This window comes from Aegilops tauschii, chromosome 7, assembly GCF_002575655.3.
Source record: "Aegilops tauschii subsp. strangulata cultivar AL8/78 chromosome 7, Aet v6.0, whole genome shotgun sequence".
In the NCBI taxonomy this organism is placed as follows: Eukaryota; Viridiplantae; Streptophyta; class Magnoliopsida; order Poales; family Poaceae; genus Aegilops; species Aegilops tauschii.
This window is the reverse complement of record NC_053041.3, coordinates 47319108-47334042: the sequence shown is the minus strand read 5'-3', so window position 1 is coordinate 47334042 and position 14935 is coordinate 47319108. Positions and strand designations below refer to the sequence as shown.

The 14935-nt window shown below is 49.1% G+C and overlaps 1 protein-coding gene and 1 pseudogene across 1 annotated transcript; both read left to right on the top strand.

Annotated features, from left to right (window-relative positions):
- The first annotated feature begins 3059 nt into the window (after nucleotides 1-3059).
- Nucleotides 3060-4160, top strand: LOC141028085 (protein STRICTOSIDINE SYNTHASE-LIKE 10-like; annotated as a pseudogene).
- Nucleotides 4161-10632: 6472 nt separating this feature from the next.
- Nucleotides 10633-11102, top strand: LOC141026764 (protein STRICTOSIDINE SYNTHASE-LIKE 10-like). The gene is made up of 2 exons (XM_073503613.1): nucleotides 10633-10709; nucleotides 10760-11102. Exons 1-2 carry the CDS (start codon nucleotides 10633-10635, stop codon nucleotides 11100-11102), a joined length of 420 nt encoding a protein of 139 aa, XP_073359714.1.
- The last annotated feature ends 3833 nt before the right edge of the window (nucleotides 11103-14935 follow it).

Sequence of the window (14935 nt, the reverse complement as noted above, 5' to 3'; positions counted from 1 at the left end):
GTTAATCAGAAAAGGCATGTCAAGGAATTGAATATTGACCCAATGGTGATGGAAAATCTTGTCTTTGGACACAACAATGTCACGGATATATGATTGATCTTAAAGGTGCAGTTTTCTCTCTATATATGCCACTGGCTCGAGTGACCCTGACACTTGGTAGCAAGCAAGCAAACTAACAGGCTCACATTGCTATCAAGCAAAGCCTCTGATTTATTTATATATAAAATACACAATAATTAACATGTCTCTCTTATATAGTAGAAATTGAACGTGCAGTTGTGTCTGTCCAGTAGGTACAATTGCAACAAAAAAAGATGAGATTTGGGGGTAGAGGCGGGGAAGCTCACCACGTCCACGTCCATGTCCGGAAGGTCCAGATCTGGGGCTGGTGGTTGAGGAGGGGAGGAGGAAGCAGCCATCCTCAGTCCACATCTCGGGAGAGGAGGCAAGGGCTGGCGAAGAAGGCTCCTTGGGGTATGACGGCCGCGTCTGGGAGGCCGTCCTGTACTGTACTCCGTCGTCGATGGCCGCCGCTGGTGCGGTGCGGCTAGGGTTCGATGCCAGTGGTGTCTGCGCTCCACGGATGGAAACTCATGAGGGGAGGGGAGGGAAGGGAAGGGCGTTGGGGACAAGCAAATAAAGGATGGACGGGCGAGAGACAAGTTACCTTGGCGAGCAGCGGCGTCCCGAGCCCAAGCGAGCACGGAGTAGCTCCATGCTGGCGTCGCCGGCGAGCAATAAGAGCAGACGGAGGTTGTGCCCGGCGCGTGAGCGATCGAGAGCTCCAGTTCGTATCCCTTAACAGATCTGGGGACGCCTACCGACCTCCTGCTCGCTCGAGGGGTGGGGAGGGGGGGCGGCGGCATGGTCCGAGCCTCTGAGGGAGATGGGGCGTTGGGTGGCGGCGCCAATGTGGTGTTGTGTCTGGGTGTGGGTAGGGGAGCAATGAATGAATCGGTCGGGGGAAGTCGATGTGGATTCGCCGTTTCGGTTTACCCACGTCGGATTGCTTCTTGTTCATTAGAGAATTGTTGCGTCCCACGGATCGATCCCCTGCCAACCTCATCTCAGCCGTCCGTCCGTGTCTACGGTGAGATCTTCTCTTTCTTTCTTGGTACTAGTACTAGTATTAATCAATCGTTTCGTTGGCCTTCCATTAATGATTGGTCAACCTCATCTCTCACTGATCGATTTCTCGCTCATTGGTCAAATTGATCTGCCACGGATTGATCCTTCTTTCTTGTGAACCCATCTCAGCGGAACGTCCAAATCTAATAGTGGCCCTCTCGTTGCTTGTTGCTAATGTGCACACACATCCATCTTCTTCATCCATCCATACGTAGTACCTGACATCATCCTCACGCGCACATATGTACTACTACTAGTAGCTAATCAATTCGAATGCATGCATGTATGTCTAACTGTGTACGAACGACGTGCTCCCCACGAACAGCGGTGTCTCAACTACCTTGTGCAACTTGTCGAGTGCAGGGAGAAGGCAGAGGCGGAGATGGCCGCTCGAGTGCGGATCTGCAGCTGCCACCATGCGTCTGTCATCTCGCTTGCATCTTCAGCGACCGTTGTCCACCACCCCTCTGTGCCTCCTCTCTTCTGGGGAGTCGTGGTCGCTGGGGCGCCACCGTCACTTGGGGTGGAAGAGGCATCGGCGGCAACGTGTGGGAGCATGAAGCGGGAGGATGCGGCTAGGGATTGTGAATAGTATCGCAACTTGTTTGGGTGTTCTCTTTTGGGGTGGAGGAGGCCACGGTTTGCTGCTCACTCATTTGTCCACCGCGACAACACACAAATAGCCCCCCTCAAAAATCGATCACGGTCGTCCATGCAAAAACTGGCGGAGAGAGAGAGAGAGAGAGAGCAACCTGGTTCGGCCTAGGCCTGACCTAGGGCTCACATCTCTCTTACGAGGCCGCACTTCGGGCGCAAGAGCGGGAGTGGACCGAAATAATTGAACTCATTTGGTCTATGAACGGGAGACGGTGGGGCGCTCCTGGCGGCGCCTACTCGGGGCAACGAGGCGGTCCTAACGGCGGTGAGGTGGTCGTGATGGCAGCAAGGCATTCTCTACGGACAGTGGCGCAACGATCTCTATTGGCATCTCGGTCGTCTGCAAGGACACTTAGCTCCTCCATCGTCATGAATTCGGACCACTCCGGTCGTCGTGGTGGAGGAAGAACCGGTCGCGGCCGCACCCTAGCCTTCCCTCTCTCTCCAAGCTCCTATAGGCTATAGCAACCATGACGCCGGTCCTCCTCCAGCGGCAGCGGCAGGACGGCGGATCTCTTCTAATGAGGCCATTCTGCGGAGCACCGCCACATGGCGGAAAGCGTCGATGATGTCTAGTGGCGGGGATGCGTGCACCATGAGGCGGCACCGGGTTTTAGATCCATGCATGACGGTCGAGTCAGGATGACGTCGTAGCTAGCTATACACTGTTGAAGACTTTTTCTTTTGAAACGAAACTGTTGAAGATGAGATCTTTACAATAGATGGATCGATTGATCCGTAGAGTACAGGCAGGAGCTAGCTGCACGTAGGAACCAGATGTGACATGCATAGTCTTATATATCTCTGACTCGTTGGATGTGAAATGAGGCTTCCTTTCATGTGAAAAAAAATAAAAATAAAAAACAAACGATACACGTAGGTAGGCACGTCGCGACGCAAGTGGATCCTCCTTGCAAGTTCAAAGCAAAATACAAGTACGCGATGCCATACGTACGACGACGCGATGCCGGCGGGAAACACGTACGTACGTATCTGTTTTCCTTGTACCCGGCCGGACTCGGTTGCCGATTCGAATCCAACTCGACTCCACTCGATTGCCTCCGTCCGTCTCGGCGTACGTGTGGATCATGCATGGGCCGACTCGGACCTGTAGCTGTCCATGAGAGTACATATAATAGGACATCTAGACACCTCCCTTCAATCCATCAAACCAAACAACATCCAGCAGATCGACACACACGGTACAACCAACCTCCATCGAACAGCCGACGTGATCGATCGACAAGCTTAAGGTAGCCGGCCAGCCAGCCAACATGGGGTGCAGCATGAGCCGCCTCCTCAAGGCCACCGTCGCACTGGTCATACTCGTCCTTCTCTTCATGCCCGGGCCATGGCAGCCGCCGCCGCAAGCTTCGACGCCTCCCGGGCACAGCAGCTGCCCCTGCCGCCCGGAGAAGTGCACGGGCCAGAGAGCGTCGCCTTCGACGCTCAGGGCCGAGGCCCCTACAGCGGCGTCTCCGACGGCCGCATCCTGAGGTGGAACGGGCCCAAGCTCGGCTGGACAACATACGCCTACGGACCAGGCTACGACAGCGAAACGTGCACGACATCCAGGTTTGGCACGGAGGCGGACATAGAGAGCCGCTGCGGCCGCCCGCTTGGTCTGCGCTTCAACCAGAAAACGGGTGACCTCTACGTGGCCGATGCGTACAAAGGGCTTATGCGTGTGCCGCCCGGCGGCAGGGAAGCCACCGTGTTGGTCGACCAGATTGATGGCATGCCGCTGCGCTTCACCAACGGGGTTGACGTCGATCAAGTCACCGGTCAAGTCTACTTCACCCACAGTTCAATGAACTACGACAGGTCAGAACACGAGATGGTCACCAAGACGGGGGACTCCACGGGCCGCCTCATGATGTATGATCCACGAACATCGGACGCCACCGTGCTCCAACCAAGGATGACATACCCGAACGGCGTCGCGCTCAGCGCCGACCGCACGCACCTCGTGGTCGCATCTACTGGCCCGTGCAAGCTGCTGAGGCACTGGATCAAAGGGGTTGACGCGGGCAAGTCCGAGCCTTTTGCCGACCTGCCGGGCTACCCAGATAACGTCAGGCCCGATAGGAAAGGAGGCTACTGGGTGGCGTTGCACCGTGAGAGAAATGAGTTGCCCTTTGGTCGTGATAGCCATCTTCTTGCTGTGAGGGTCGCTGCTGACGGGAAGATAGTCGAGGAGATGAGAGGGCCAAAAAAAGTCAGGCCAACCGAGATCATGGAAAGAGATGACGGCAAGCTATACTTGGGCTCGGTGGAGCTTCCTTATGTCGGCGTAGTAAAAAGGAAGTAGAGAAGTAGAGTATAGTAGATATAGGATGAATTTAGTTTCTTATTATTCTTGTGGCTAAATGTAATGCTCCAGTTTCTTTTTTATCAGGCAAACTATTGTGATCCATATTTTTATTAGCAAACCATCTGTTCTTTACTTCGCTTTAATGTCAGACAAGTCGCTGATGGCGCTTACTGCTATGCGCTAGAGAGATGCAAACTTGAAGAGACGGATGTAGGGCGTGTCGACGGAGCCGATCCACATATACCCGTTCCGCTCCACCACCTCACTCACCGTGGAGTCGTTGAACTCGCGCAGCGCCACAGCCACCGTGCCGTTATTGGCATCTCCATTGGCGACGACCTAACGGCGCTCATGGAGTTCGCCGTGGTACCGTTCTATTCCCAGTGCTTTTCTCGGTTCAAGCCCGCCCAGGCCAGTACCCATCCCTGGTCGCCTCTGTCAGGGCGCACGTTGTCCGGGTACCACAGTAGCTCGGCAAGCACCTCTGTTTCCCCCGCCGTGGGTCCGTGCAGGTAGTGACGAAGCAGCCTTCATGACAATGTCTTGGCGACAACGAGATGCATCCTGTCGGCGCTCACAACCACGCCGTTGTGGAGCACTGATCCAACAATTTGTGCTTGTGCATGGGACTCATCCGTATCTATGATGGGCCTAGTAGCAAGGGAGGTTGGAGAGCAGCGTAACGTCGACGTCCAAGACCCACGCTCCAGAAGCGATGACGACTCCATCACCATGCCGGCCGGCGGTGACACGGCCGGGCGTCTGCATTGACCCCCCGTTTCGGCTCCCGTGGCGTTGGCAGGCAGGACCGCCGCGATCAAGGACAGGCACCAGGAACGATGTGCAACCGCCTTTCCATCCGCGTCCGTGCCAAGGTGGCCGTGGCAACAGGCGGAAGGCGCCGGCACGGTAGGGTGGATCGGGAGTCTGGACACTGGACGCGCCGGCATCCAAAGCTGCTTTGTTGGCGCCTCTGGCTTGACGGACTCCACGTGATGGGCCGGCGAGGAGCGTAGGAGCTCGCTCGGTCACTTTGCCACCCTGCGGGACGCCACGACGAGACGTCGCAACCGAGGGATGAGGTGGCGCTCTGTTCTGTGGCCCACTGTGAGTGTCAGCACCAGCTCGCCCAATCCCATCATTGTTGCTCTTCTGTGTGGTCTGTGGTGCCGCCAGCGTGAAGGCAGGCCCGAGCAAGCATTAGCCAACCAAACAGTTGTCTGAAAATAAACCAGCCAACGATATTTTATCTTACGGATCCATGACACAGAATACAAAAGAGAAGAGAATATCAACATCTACTGGAGTTCTGCACCATGGGGACAGCTCATTCTCCAAGCAATTCTGAGGAGTTCGCCCCGATGCCGATCCAGCAAAAGAATGCAACGATGGAGAAGCACAGATTGGGTGTCTTCTCAAAGCACCTTCCACCGATGAAGATAACAGCTGAGCTTCGCAACGATGCTGTGAATGTTTCTCCAAGTATGCCTTTGAAAACAAAAGTCATTTCTTAGAGCATCTAAAACTGCGAGTAGCTAATCCGGCCCTTCTCAAACGTTCGCGGGCGCGTTCATGGGCCATGACCGGTCACCCTTCACTTTGCTGCCTCTGCAGCAGTCTCCTTCATATCCGAACCCCAATATCCATGCAATCCATGCAATGTAAAACATAAAACTATTTAGATCAACACACTAGCAACAAACAGATATAGTTCCGACATCAATCGATAGTAGCAGCCAACGGACAACCAAAATAACAAGTCTTTTTCGCCAGACAATATGAATTAAACGTAAAAAATTAGATGAAATAGAGAGATGGAGCAGGATGGAGGAGTCACCATTTCCACGCAGGCCCTTCCCTTTGTGGTAGCCCGTATGGCTGTACCCCTCCGTGCAGGGCTCGGCGGCCGGAGGGGCATCGTCGTGGGAGCTGGAGCCATCAGTGAGCCGAGTCATCAGAGGAGGAGATGTTGACGGTCATCCTCTGGACCGCGCGGTCCTACGCCTTGGCTAGCCAGGGCGCCTTCGCCTTGGCTGCCACTTCCGTCCTAGCACGCTCTGATTGCTCGACGGCGAGCCCAGGCGCTTTAGATTTTTTGCGACGGAGCTTCCGCGCGTTCGTCTCTTCCATTGTGAGGGTGTGTCGGAAGACCATCGCGAGGATCTGGAACTCCGGATCCACCGGTGCACGCGTGTATGCCCTGCGGGCGGCCATCGTCGCCCGTGTTCTTCATAGAAAAGTCTTACATTGTCTTTTTTATGTATGTTAGAATCAGTTCATGACAGTCTTATTTTATTTCACATTCCGACTGTGAAACTCTGAAATTTTGTACATAAGCTATGTTCAATTGAGGACATGGTGGTTACTGAAAAGAATAATTGCCTTAACTTTGCTAATCAAAATCCTAAAATTTATTTTCTTGCCAATTTGGAATTAGAGGATTTGGAGTTGGGAGTTTTTACTCGACCTTGTAGCAAATCTGGTAACAACAAGTCAGGGGCAATGTCGATTCTGTTGTTAAACCAGACTATACTAATAATTCCAGGCCTTGTAGCCTTTCACGCCCATTTAAAGTTTCATGATAGGAATCGTTGGGAATATTAGAGGTCTTGGGAAAAATGGCAAATTACAGTGCCTTTCTGACTTAATCTACATATATAAACATGATTTTATTGGATTCTAGGAGACTAAAGAGATCAATTTTCTGAGGCTTTCCTTAGAGCTATTGGTGGCAATATTAACTTCTCTTGGCACATGATGCCTTCTATTAATACCACTGGTGGTATCTTGTTAGGAGTAAATGACGATTTATTTGAGTGCATTGGGTGTATTACTAAAACTTATTTTCTAATTGCCATTATTAAGAATAGGGAAGATGGTTTTTGCTGGCATCTAGTCACTGTTTATGGCACAACTTATGCTGAATTATAAATGGATTTTATTGTTGAATTGCATGAGGTTATGGGCCTTTTGACTTATCTTGTCCTTTTTGGAGGGGTTTTCATCTGGTTACGGAAGCTAGATATAAGTCTAGTGGCAATATCAATGCTAGCTTGGCATTTTTGTTTAAGGATTGGATTAACAAATGGGCATTAATGAAAAGAAACTGGCTAATAGAAATTATACTTGGTGTAACAATCAATCAAAATCCTATTTTTGATGCAATTGATAGAGTTTTCTCTTCTGCTTGTTGGGATGCTCACTTTCCTTTGACCACATTGTATGCCATACTGTGAGTTGGTAGTGACCATGTTCCACTCCTTCTTGATTCTGGTGGTACCAAAAATAATTTGACCAGACCTTTCAGATTTGACAAACGGTGGTTGTCTCACCCTGATTTTCATAACCTGGTGGAGGATATTTGGTCTACTTCCTCCCCTTTTACCATTGCTATTGACACTTGGCAGTTTAAAACAAAACTTTTTAGATAAACATGAAACACTAGGAGCATCAATATTGATACTGCTATTAAGAAAAAAAATGGTCTTCTATTGGAATTTGACATTTTTAGATGTTTTCCTGAGAAGAATTTGGTTCCTGATGTGGATTATCGGAGAATGAAAGATATACATAATGAGTTGAAAGACTTTTGGAAGAAGGAACAAACTGCCACGTGGCAAAGATCTAGGACTAGAAAATTTTTAGGAGACAAAAACACTCCTTTCTTTCATGCTTTAGCTCACCAAAGGATGAGGAAACCCATTTTCAAAATATCTCACTAAAGCCATAAAATCCTCCCTAATAATGTCCTAGAAAATTGGTTTTCCCGACTTTAATTCCCAAGAAGCATGATGCTAAATATATGAAATAGTTTAGGACAATAAGTTTGAGTAACTACTATATGATTTTTTTTAGTAAAATGCTATGACTAATAGGGTTTCTCCTATTAGGGATGGACTTTTGCCTTCTTGTCAATTTGCTTTTGTCAAGGGGAGATATATTTTGGAGTGTGTTGTGAATGCTCATGAAACTATCCATGAACTTCACCAATCTAAACATTCTGGGGTTATCCTCAAATTAGATTATGAGAAGGCCTATAAGAGATTTAACTGAGATTTCCTTGTGGAAATGCTTTCCTCTAGGGTTTTGGTAATAAATGGATTAGTTTGGTTATGGGCACTATCCGGAATTGTTCCTTCTATGTCAAATTAAATGATATAAATGGTTCTCTTTTTGTTAGTTGTAAGGGTCTAAAACAAGGGGATCCCCCTTCTCCTATTTTATTTAACTGGGTTGCTGATGTTTTATGTAAAATGTTGATCAAAGCTTTTCAAGAAAGAATTATTGCCGCACTCTCCCTAATGTTGTTCTAGGTAGGATCATCAGCCTGCAATATGCTGATGAGACCCTCTATTCTTGCATCCTAGTTTGGATAATGCTAGAAATATTAAGTTGTTTCTTTCATATTTTGACAATTTGTCTTGTATGAAAATTAACTTCAACAAGTGTGACCTGCTAACAAGATAAGCAACACCTACACACAAACAAAATAAAAACCTTGTGACAACTTGGAAAGGGGGTTTTCAATCCCCTCGTCTTGCTAGTTGGAAGATTAAAAGCAAATAGTGGATAGATAATGGTACAGTGGAAAAACAAAATAATAAAAGTAAATAACAGATCAATGTGTATACACAAGTATTAAAGGAGAATGGTCCCTGGGGCCATAGGTTCGCTAGTGGCATCTCTCTCGTAAGTAGATAATGACAGTATGATAGACACCAAAGGGAATAATAAAAGTAGATAGTGGCATCTTTCTCCTATTTCGATGATATGTATGTTGTGATTCCCTTAGTGGTGTTATGTGAATGTCGACTACATGACACTTCACCATCTTTGTGCCTAAGGGAATGCATTGTGGAGTAGTTATTAGATGATGGGTTGCTAGAGTGACAGAAGCTTGAACCCTAGTTTATGTGCTATTCCGTACAGGGCTGATTTTGATCCACATGTTTAATGCTATGGTTAGATCCTATCTTAATTCTTTTTTCGTAGTTGCGGATGCTTGCGAGATGGGTTAATGATAAGTGGGTGGCTTGTTCAAGTAAGAACAACACCCAAACACCGGTCCACCCACATCTCGAATTATCAAAGTAGCGAACGCGAATCAAACCAACATGATGAACGTGACTAGATGAAATTCCCGTGTGTCCTCGAGAACATTTTACTTATTATCAGAGACCGTTTCGGCCTGCCCTTTGCTACAAAAAGGATTGGGCTACCTTGCTGCACTTATTGTTACTATTGTTACTTGTTACAAATTATCTTGCTATAAAACTACCTATTACCAATAATTTCAGTGCTTGCAGAAATTACCTTGCTGAAAACCACTTGTCATTTCCTTCTGCTCCTCGTTGGATTCGACACACTTACTTATCGAAAGGACTACGATTGATCTCCTATACTTGTGGGTCATGAAGGGCCCACTGCCTGTTGATGATAGTTTTCCAGATGAGCAATTAGCTATCGTAAATGCTTCTTCTAGTGATAATCCTTGCTATGCAGATTATGCTAATTTCATTCTTGCTGAATATATACCATCTAATTACACATATCAACAAGAGAAAAAGTTATTCTTTGATTTAATACATTACTTCTGGGATGACTCACATCTATATAAAGAAGGAGTAGATGGTGCTACTAGACGTTGTGTACCTGAGCAAGAGCAAGAACATCTCATAAAGAAGTGTCACTCTGATGCGTATGGAGGACACCGTGTTGGAGATAGAACCGCACATAAGGTATTGCAATCTAGTTTTTATTGGCCTGCTCTCTTCAAGGATACACATAAGTTTGTACTTTCTTGCGACGAATGTCAAAGAATTGGTAATATCTGTAGACGTCAGGAAATGCCTATGAATTATTTACTTGTTATTGAACTATTTGATATTGTGTGCTTTGATTATATGGGACATTTTCCTTCCTTAAACAGTTATACTTATATTATGGTCGTTGTTGATTACGTAGCTAAGTGGGTAGAAGTTATTCCAACTAGTAGTGTTGATCACAACACTTCTATTAAAATACTTAAAGAAGTTATTTTCCCGCGTTTGGAGTCCCTAGATATTTAATAACTGATGGTGTTTCACACTTTATTCATGGTGCATTTTATAAAACCATAGCCAAATATGATGTCGGCCAAAAATCTTTCGGCAATTGTCATGTGTATAGCATCGTTGCTCATGTATAACCAATGTAATTTACAACTCGCTAGTAGAGTAGTAGTACATGCATTTTTCTTTCTCTGGTCATTCTATTATTAAGCTAATCATATGGTTGTGCATGCCTGTAACGAATTTGTGAGGAAGAAGAAGAGGTGTTGCGAGAGGCAGCACCAACACTACTCGCTTCGGAGCGGAAGGTGGGCATGGATTTTTAGAAGAGCTCTAGTGAATTCACGCGCATTGACAACTCGCTCGTACTAGGAGTAGTGCATGCAGATGCAGGCATTCACAACCAGACAAGTAGCTAATCATATGGTTGTGCATGCCTGTAGCGAGGGAGTGCTGACCGGTGACACTACCGGGCGGCTAATGATGTGCAACCCGCGGACCGGCAATGTCACCGTGCTCAGGTCCGGCCTGGCCTTCCCCAACGGCATGGCTGTGACTCTGTGAGCGCCGACAGGACGCACCTCGTTGTCGCCAAGACATTGTCATGCAGGCTGCTTCGTCACTGGCTGCACGCACCCACGGCGGGGGAAACGGAGGTGCTTGCCGAGCTGCCGCGGTACCCGGACAACGTGCACCCCGACAGAGGAGACCAGGGATGGGTACTGGGTGGGCTTGAACCGAAAAAAGCAGTGGGAATAGAACGGTACCATGGCGAACTCCATGAGGGCCGTCAGGGTTGTCGTCACCGGAGATGTCAAGAACGGCAGGGTGGCCGTGGCGCTGCGGGGTTCAGCGACTCCACGGTGAGCGAGGTGGTGGAGAGGAACGGGTTGCTGTGGATCGGCTCCGTTGACACGCCCTACGTCCGTCTCTTCAAGTTTGCATCTCTCTAGCGCATAGCAGTAAGCGTCATCGGTTACTTGGCTGACATTAAACTGAAGCAAAAAACAAATGGTTTGCTAATAAAAATATGGATTAAATAGTTTGCCTGATAAAAAAGAAACTGGAGCATTACATATAGCCGCAAGAATAATAAGAAACTAAATCCATCCTATATCTTCAAGTTTGCATCTCTCTAGCGCATGGCAGTAAACGACATCAGTATCATGCCGGACATTAAAATGAAGCAAAAAACAAATGGTCTGATCATAAAAATAAGGATTACAATAGTTTGCCTGATACAAAAAGAAACTGGAGCATTATATTTAGCGGCAAGAATAATAAAAAACTAAAAGCCCTCCTATACATACTATTCTCTACTTCTCTCTACTTCCTTTTTACTACGCCGACATAAGGAAGCTCCACCGAACCCAGGTAGAGTTTGCCGTCATCTCTTTCCATGATCTCGGTTGGCCTGACTTTCTTTGACCCTCTCATCTGCTCGACTATCTTCCCATCGGCCCCGACCCTGACGCAAGAAGATGGCTATCACGGCCAAAAGGCAACTCATTCTTCTCACGGTGCAACGCCACCCAATAACCTCCTTTCCTGTCGGCTCCGGTCGACTATGCGCCGGCGAGCTGCTACCAGAGGTGGCCCGAGATACGAGGCGGATCGCGCGCTGGCGAGATCCACACCTCCTCCCTCCACGCGGCTCCCATCGCTAACCTCTCCCCATCTTCTCCACTAACCCCACGCCATCCAAACCACGGCTGCTGCCGAGAATGCCATGGACGACCTCCGCACCTCCTCCCTCCCCCCATCCGCCCACTCCCCCCCCTCTTCTAGATCTGCGGCGGCGGTCACACGGCCGTCGGCGTCACACATCTACCTGCAGGCGAGGCATTACAGAACCTGCCGCAGACCCCCGTGTGTTGCAACCGCTAAAAAAAAGCTTCAAACTCTATATGAAAAGCTTCAACCGTATATACAGAAAGCTGCAAACCTTCAGTGCTATCGAGGGAAGCTACAACCGTCTACGGAAAATGCTACAACCTTTGACGAAAAAAGCTTCAACTTAACGATAGAGGAAGCTTTCACCCAGGCGCTGCTCAAAACGAAAAAAGTTTCAATCGTTTACAGAAAAGCTTCTACCGTAGAGGAAAAAAGCTTCTACCGTAGAGGAAAAAAGCTTCAACCTTCGAGAGAGAAAGCTACAACCAAACTCTGCACAATCAGCGAAGTTGCAACTGTTCGATAGAGAAAGCTTTTGAAATCGTATGTGCAAAAAAAGTTTCAATCGTTTACAGAAAAGCTTCTACCACCGATGACGGGATTTGCTACAACCAATGGGGGCCATCCCACGGCGGTGGTGACCACGGCCTGACGGTGGTGCCCACGGCCCGACGCTGGTGCTGCAACCAATTTGTTTTTTTGCTACAACCAACCATTTTTTTTGCTATTAATGTCTTCGGATTTTGCTGGAAACAACCCATTTTTTTGCTACTGGCGTCTTGACTTTGCTGTAACCGGTGTCTGGTTTTGCTTCCATCGTATCATGTTTTTGCTGGAACCGGTGTTTTCATGTTTTTGGTTCCACCCTGTGCGAGTTTTTTGCTGGAACCGATGCCTCATTTTCTTTTTTTTGTTTCCATGGTGTGTTTGATTTGCTGGAATCGGCACTGGTTTTTGCTACCACCACTTTTTTGGTTCTAAGCGACGCGACTATGCCATTTTTTATGCTGCAACCGGCGACGAGGATGGCCGGCTGCATCGGAGTTGTGCCGCCGCACCGGAGCTACGGTCGTCGCCATGGGGAGCTGCAACCGCGGGAGCAGGCTGCTGCATGCACGAAGACGGCGACGGCGACCGACAGCGACGACGGCGACCGGCAACGAGGGCAGCGACGGCGACCTACAGCGACAGGCGACGAGGGCAGCGACAGCGACCGGACGACCGGCGACGAGGGCAGCGACGGCCGGAGAACGTGCGGGCGGTTCTTCAAGGTCAGGCGCGTCCTGCGGTGTTGGTTTGACGAAGACGCGGGCGAGAGGTGAACGAAGACGAAGATTAGATCGTAATCGAACGGTTATTAGTAGGCCTATCGGACGGCTGCGGGCCGACCAGCCCAACGGTTGGGCCGGTGCACCGGCGCAGATCGCTGCCCTTAATCTTGTGGATCGATCGGTACGTACGTACGTAGTTGCTCGGTCGATCTTCTGGTGGATCTGGATATGGTTTGATTTGATGGATTCAAGGGAGGTGGCTAGCTACAGGTCCTATTATATGTACGTACTTTCATGGAAAGCTGGTACAGGTCTGAGTCGGCCCATGGTTCAGAGTCACGTACGTAGGGAGAGTCTGACGGAGGCAATCCAGTCAGAGACGGATTCGTAGGATTTTAAGGAGAACCGAGCCCGGCCGGGTACGTACGCTCATCTCTACTGGTTTCACGCGGTGGGGCTGTGCAGCGCGCCCGGGAACTCCGTGTCGATGGTCACCTTGGAGCGGGACGTCTCTCTCTCTTCCTCCCCCGTATATCCAGGCTAGGCCAATCTTCTTCTCTTTTTCTTTTCCTTTTCTTTTTTGAGAATTAGGCCGAGCTCCGACCCAATCAAATTAATTTTTGGACTCGCCTGACCTGTTCGCCGCCGGCCTGGAATCGCAAGTTCATCGCGGCCGCGATTTCGGGACTCGGCCGCCGTGGTCTTTCTCGCCCCACAAGACGACATGATCTCCTCCTCCTCCTCCTCCTCAAGCTGCACTACGCCGGATCAGACGAGCTCCGACCACCCTTTTCTTCTTCTTTGCAGACAACAACAAGAATCCTCCCACCAGGGCCAGAGGGAGGGAACCTTCACCTACGGCCCGGCCGCTGCCATCCGCCAACGACCTCCTACCCTCAGGCCTCATGTATCTTCCTCGACGGACTTCTTCCAAGACAAGACGCCAGCGAGCTACAAGAGCAGGGTGAGTTGTACACCATCTCCCATACCGAACTATGAGAGATTCAGTCAGCACATATGGTCCCCGTCAACGGAGCACTCACCGGCGACGACTAATCGACGGGTGAGGAGCCAGGAGCCAAACCACCTCCTCACAAGGAGAAGGAGAGCATCGCCTCTCGCCAGCCGTCGCCCAAGTCATAAGTCACACGCGCACCCCGCACGCGGACGATTGCCTACCTCTGGTATATATAGAGATAGTCTTGGAAGGCATGGTGAAGAGAAGTAGAAGGCCGTGGTGCCGCGGATCAGTGAGCTGGCGCAAGCTGAACCCTCCTTGACTAGTTGGTGGGCATCACCAGGCATGCATTTATTTCTTTAGAGGCTTTGGTTTCTCACGGGAACGAGAAGCAGCATGCCATGCCATGCCTGCTTACTAGATTGGGATTGGTTGGCGCTCTTGCGGCTGCACTCTATTTTGCTAGCCCATTACTGCAGGTTGATAACTAAATAAAATAAATAAATAAAGGCTAGTGACTAAGACGATTTTGCCAACAATTTGAGTGGTTCTTTCTTCGGTACGATACTTCATTTCTTCGGCTCGTCGCCCGCCAAATTGCAAATTTTACACCTGTGTTCATGGTTTGGACATAAACTAGACTGATGCAATTAATAAAGACTACTTCCCCAATACCTCTTGGTGCAGAGTAATCTACTTCCATCCACAAAAGCACACACAATCAGATTTGCCCGCTGGTGATGTTCATGTTATTAGTCTGACTTGAAATATTATAGCCATCTCGATTGAACCAACTAGGTGCAGATAGAGCCCATGATTCCGGAGTTCCCATTTGAGAGATTCATTCACACAATATGTAACCGGAAAGCAGCAACAACAGCTA

What these genes read in the sequence shown, in the direction of transcription:
- LOC141026764 (XM_073503613.1), top strand. Translation starts at nt 10,633, where the DNA reads ATGTGCAACCCGCGGACCGGCAATGTCACCGTGCTCAGGTCCGGCCTG. An exon ending in AACGGCATGGCTGTGACTCT is followed by an intron (nt 10,710 to 10,759) that starts GTGAGCGCCGAC and finishes ATTGTCATGCAG; the next exon opens with GCTGCTTCGTCACTGGCTGC.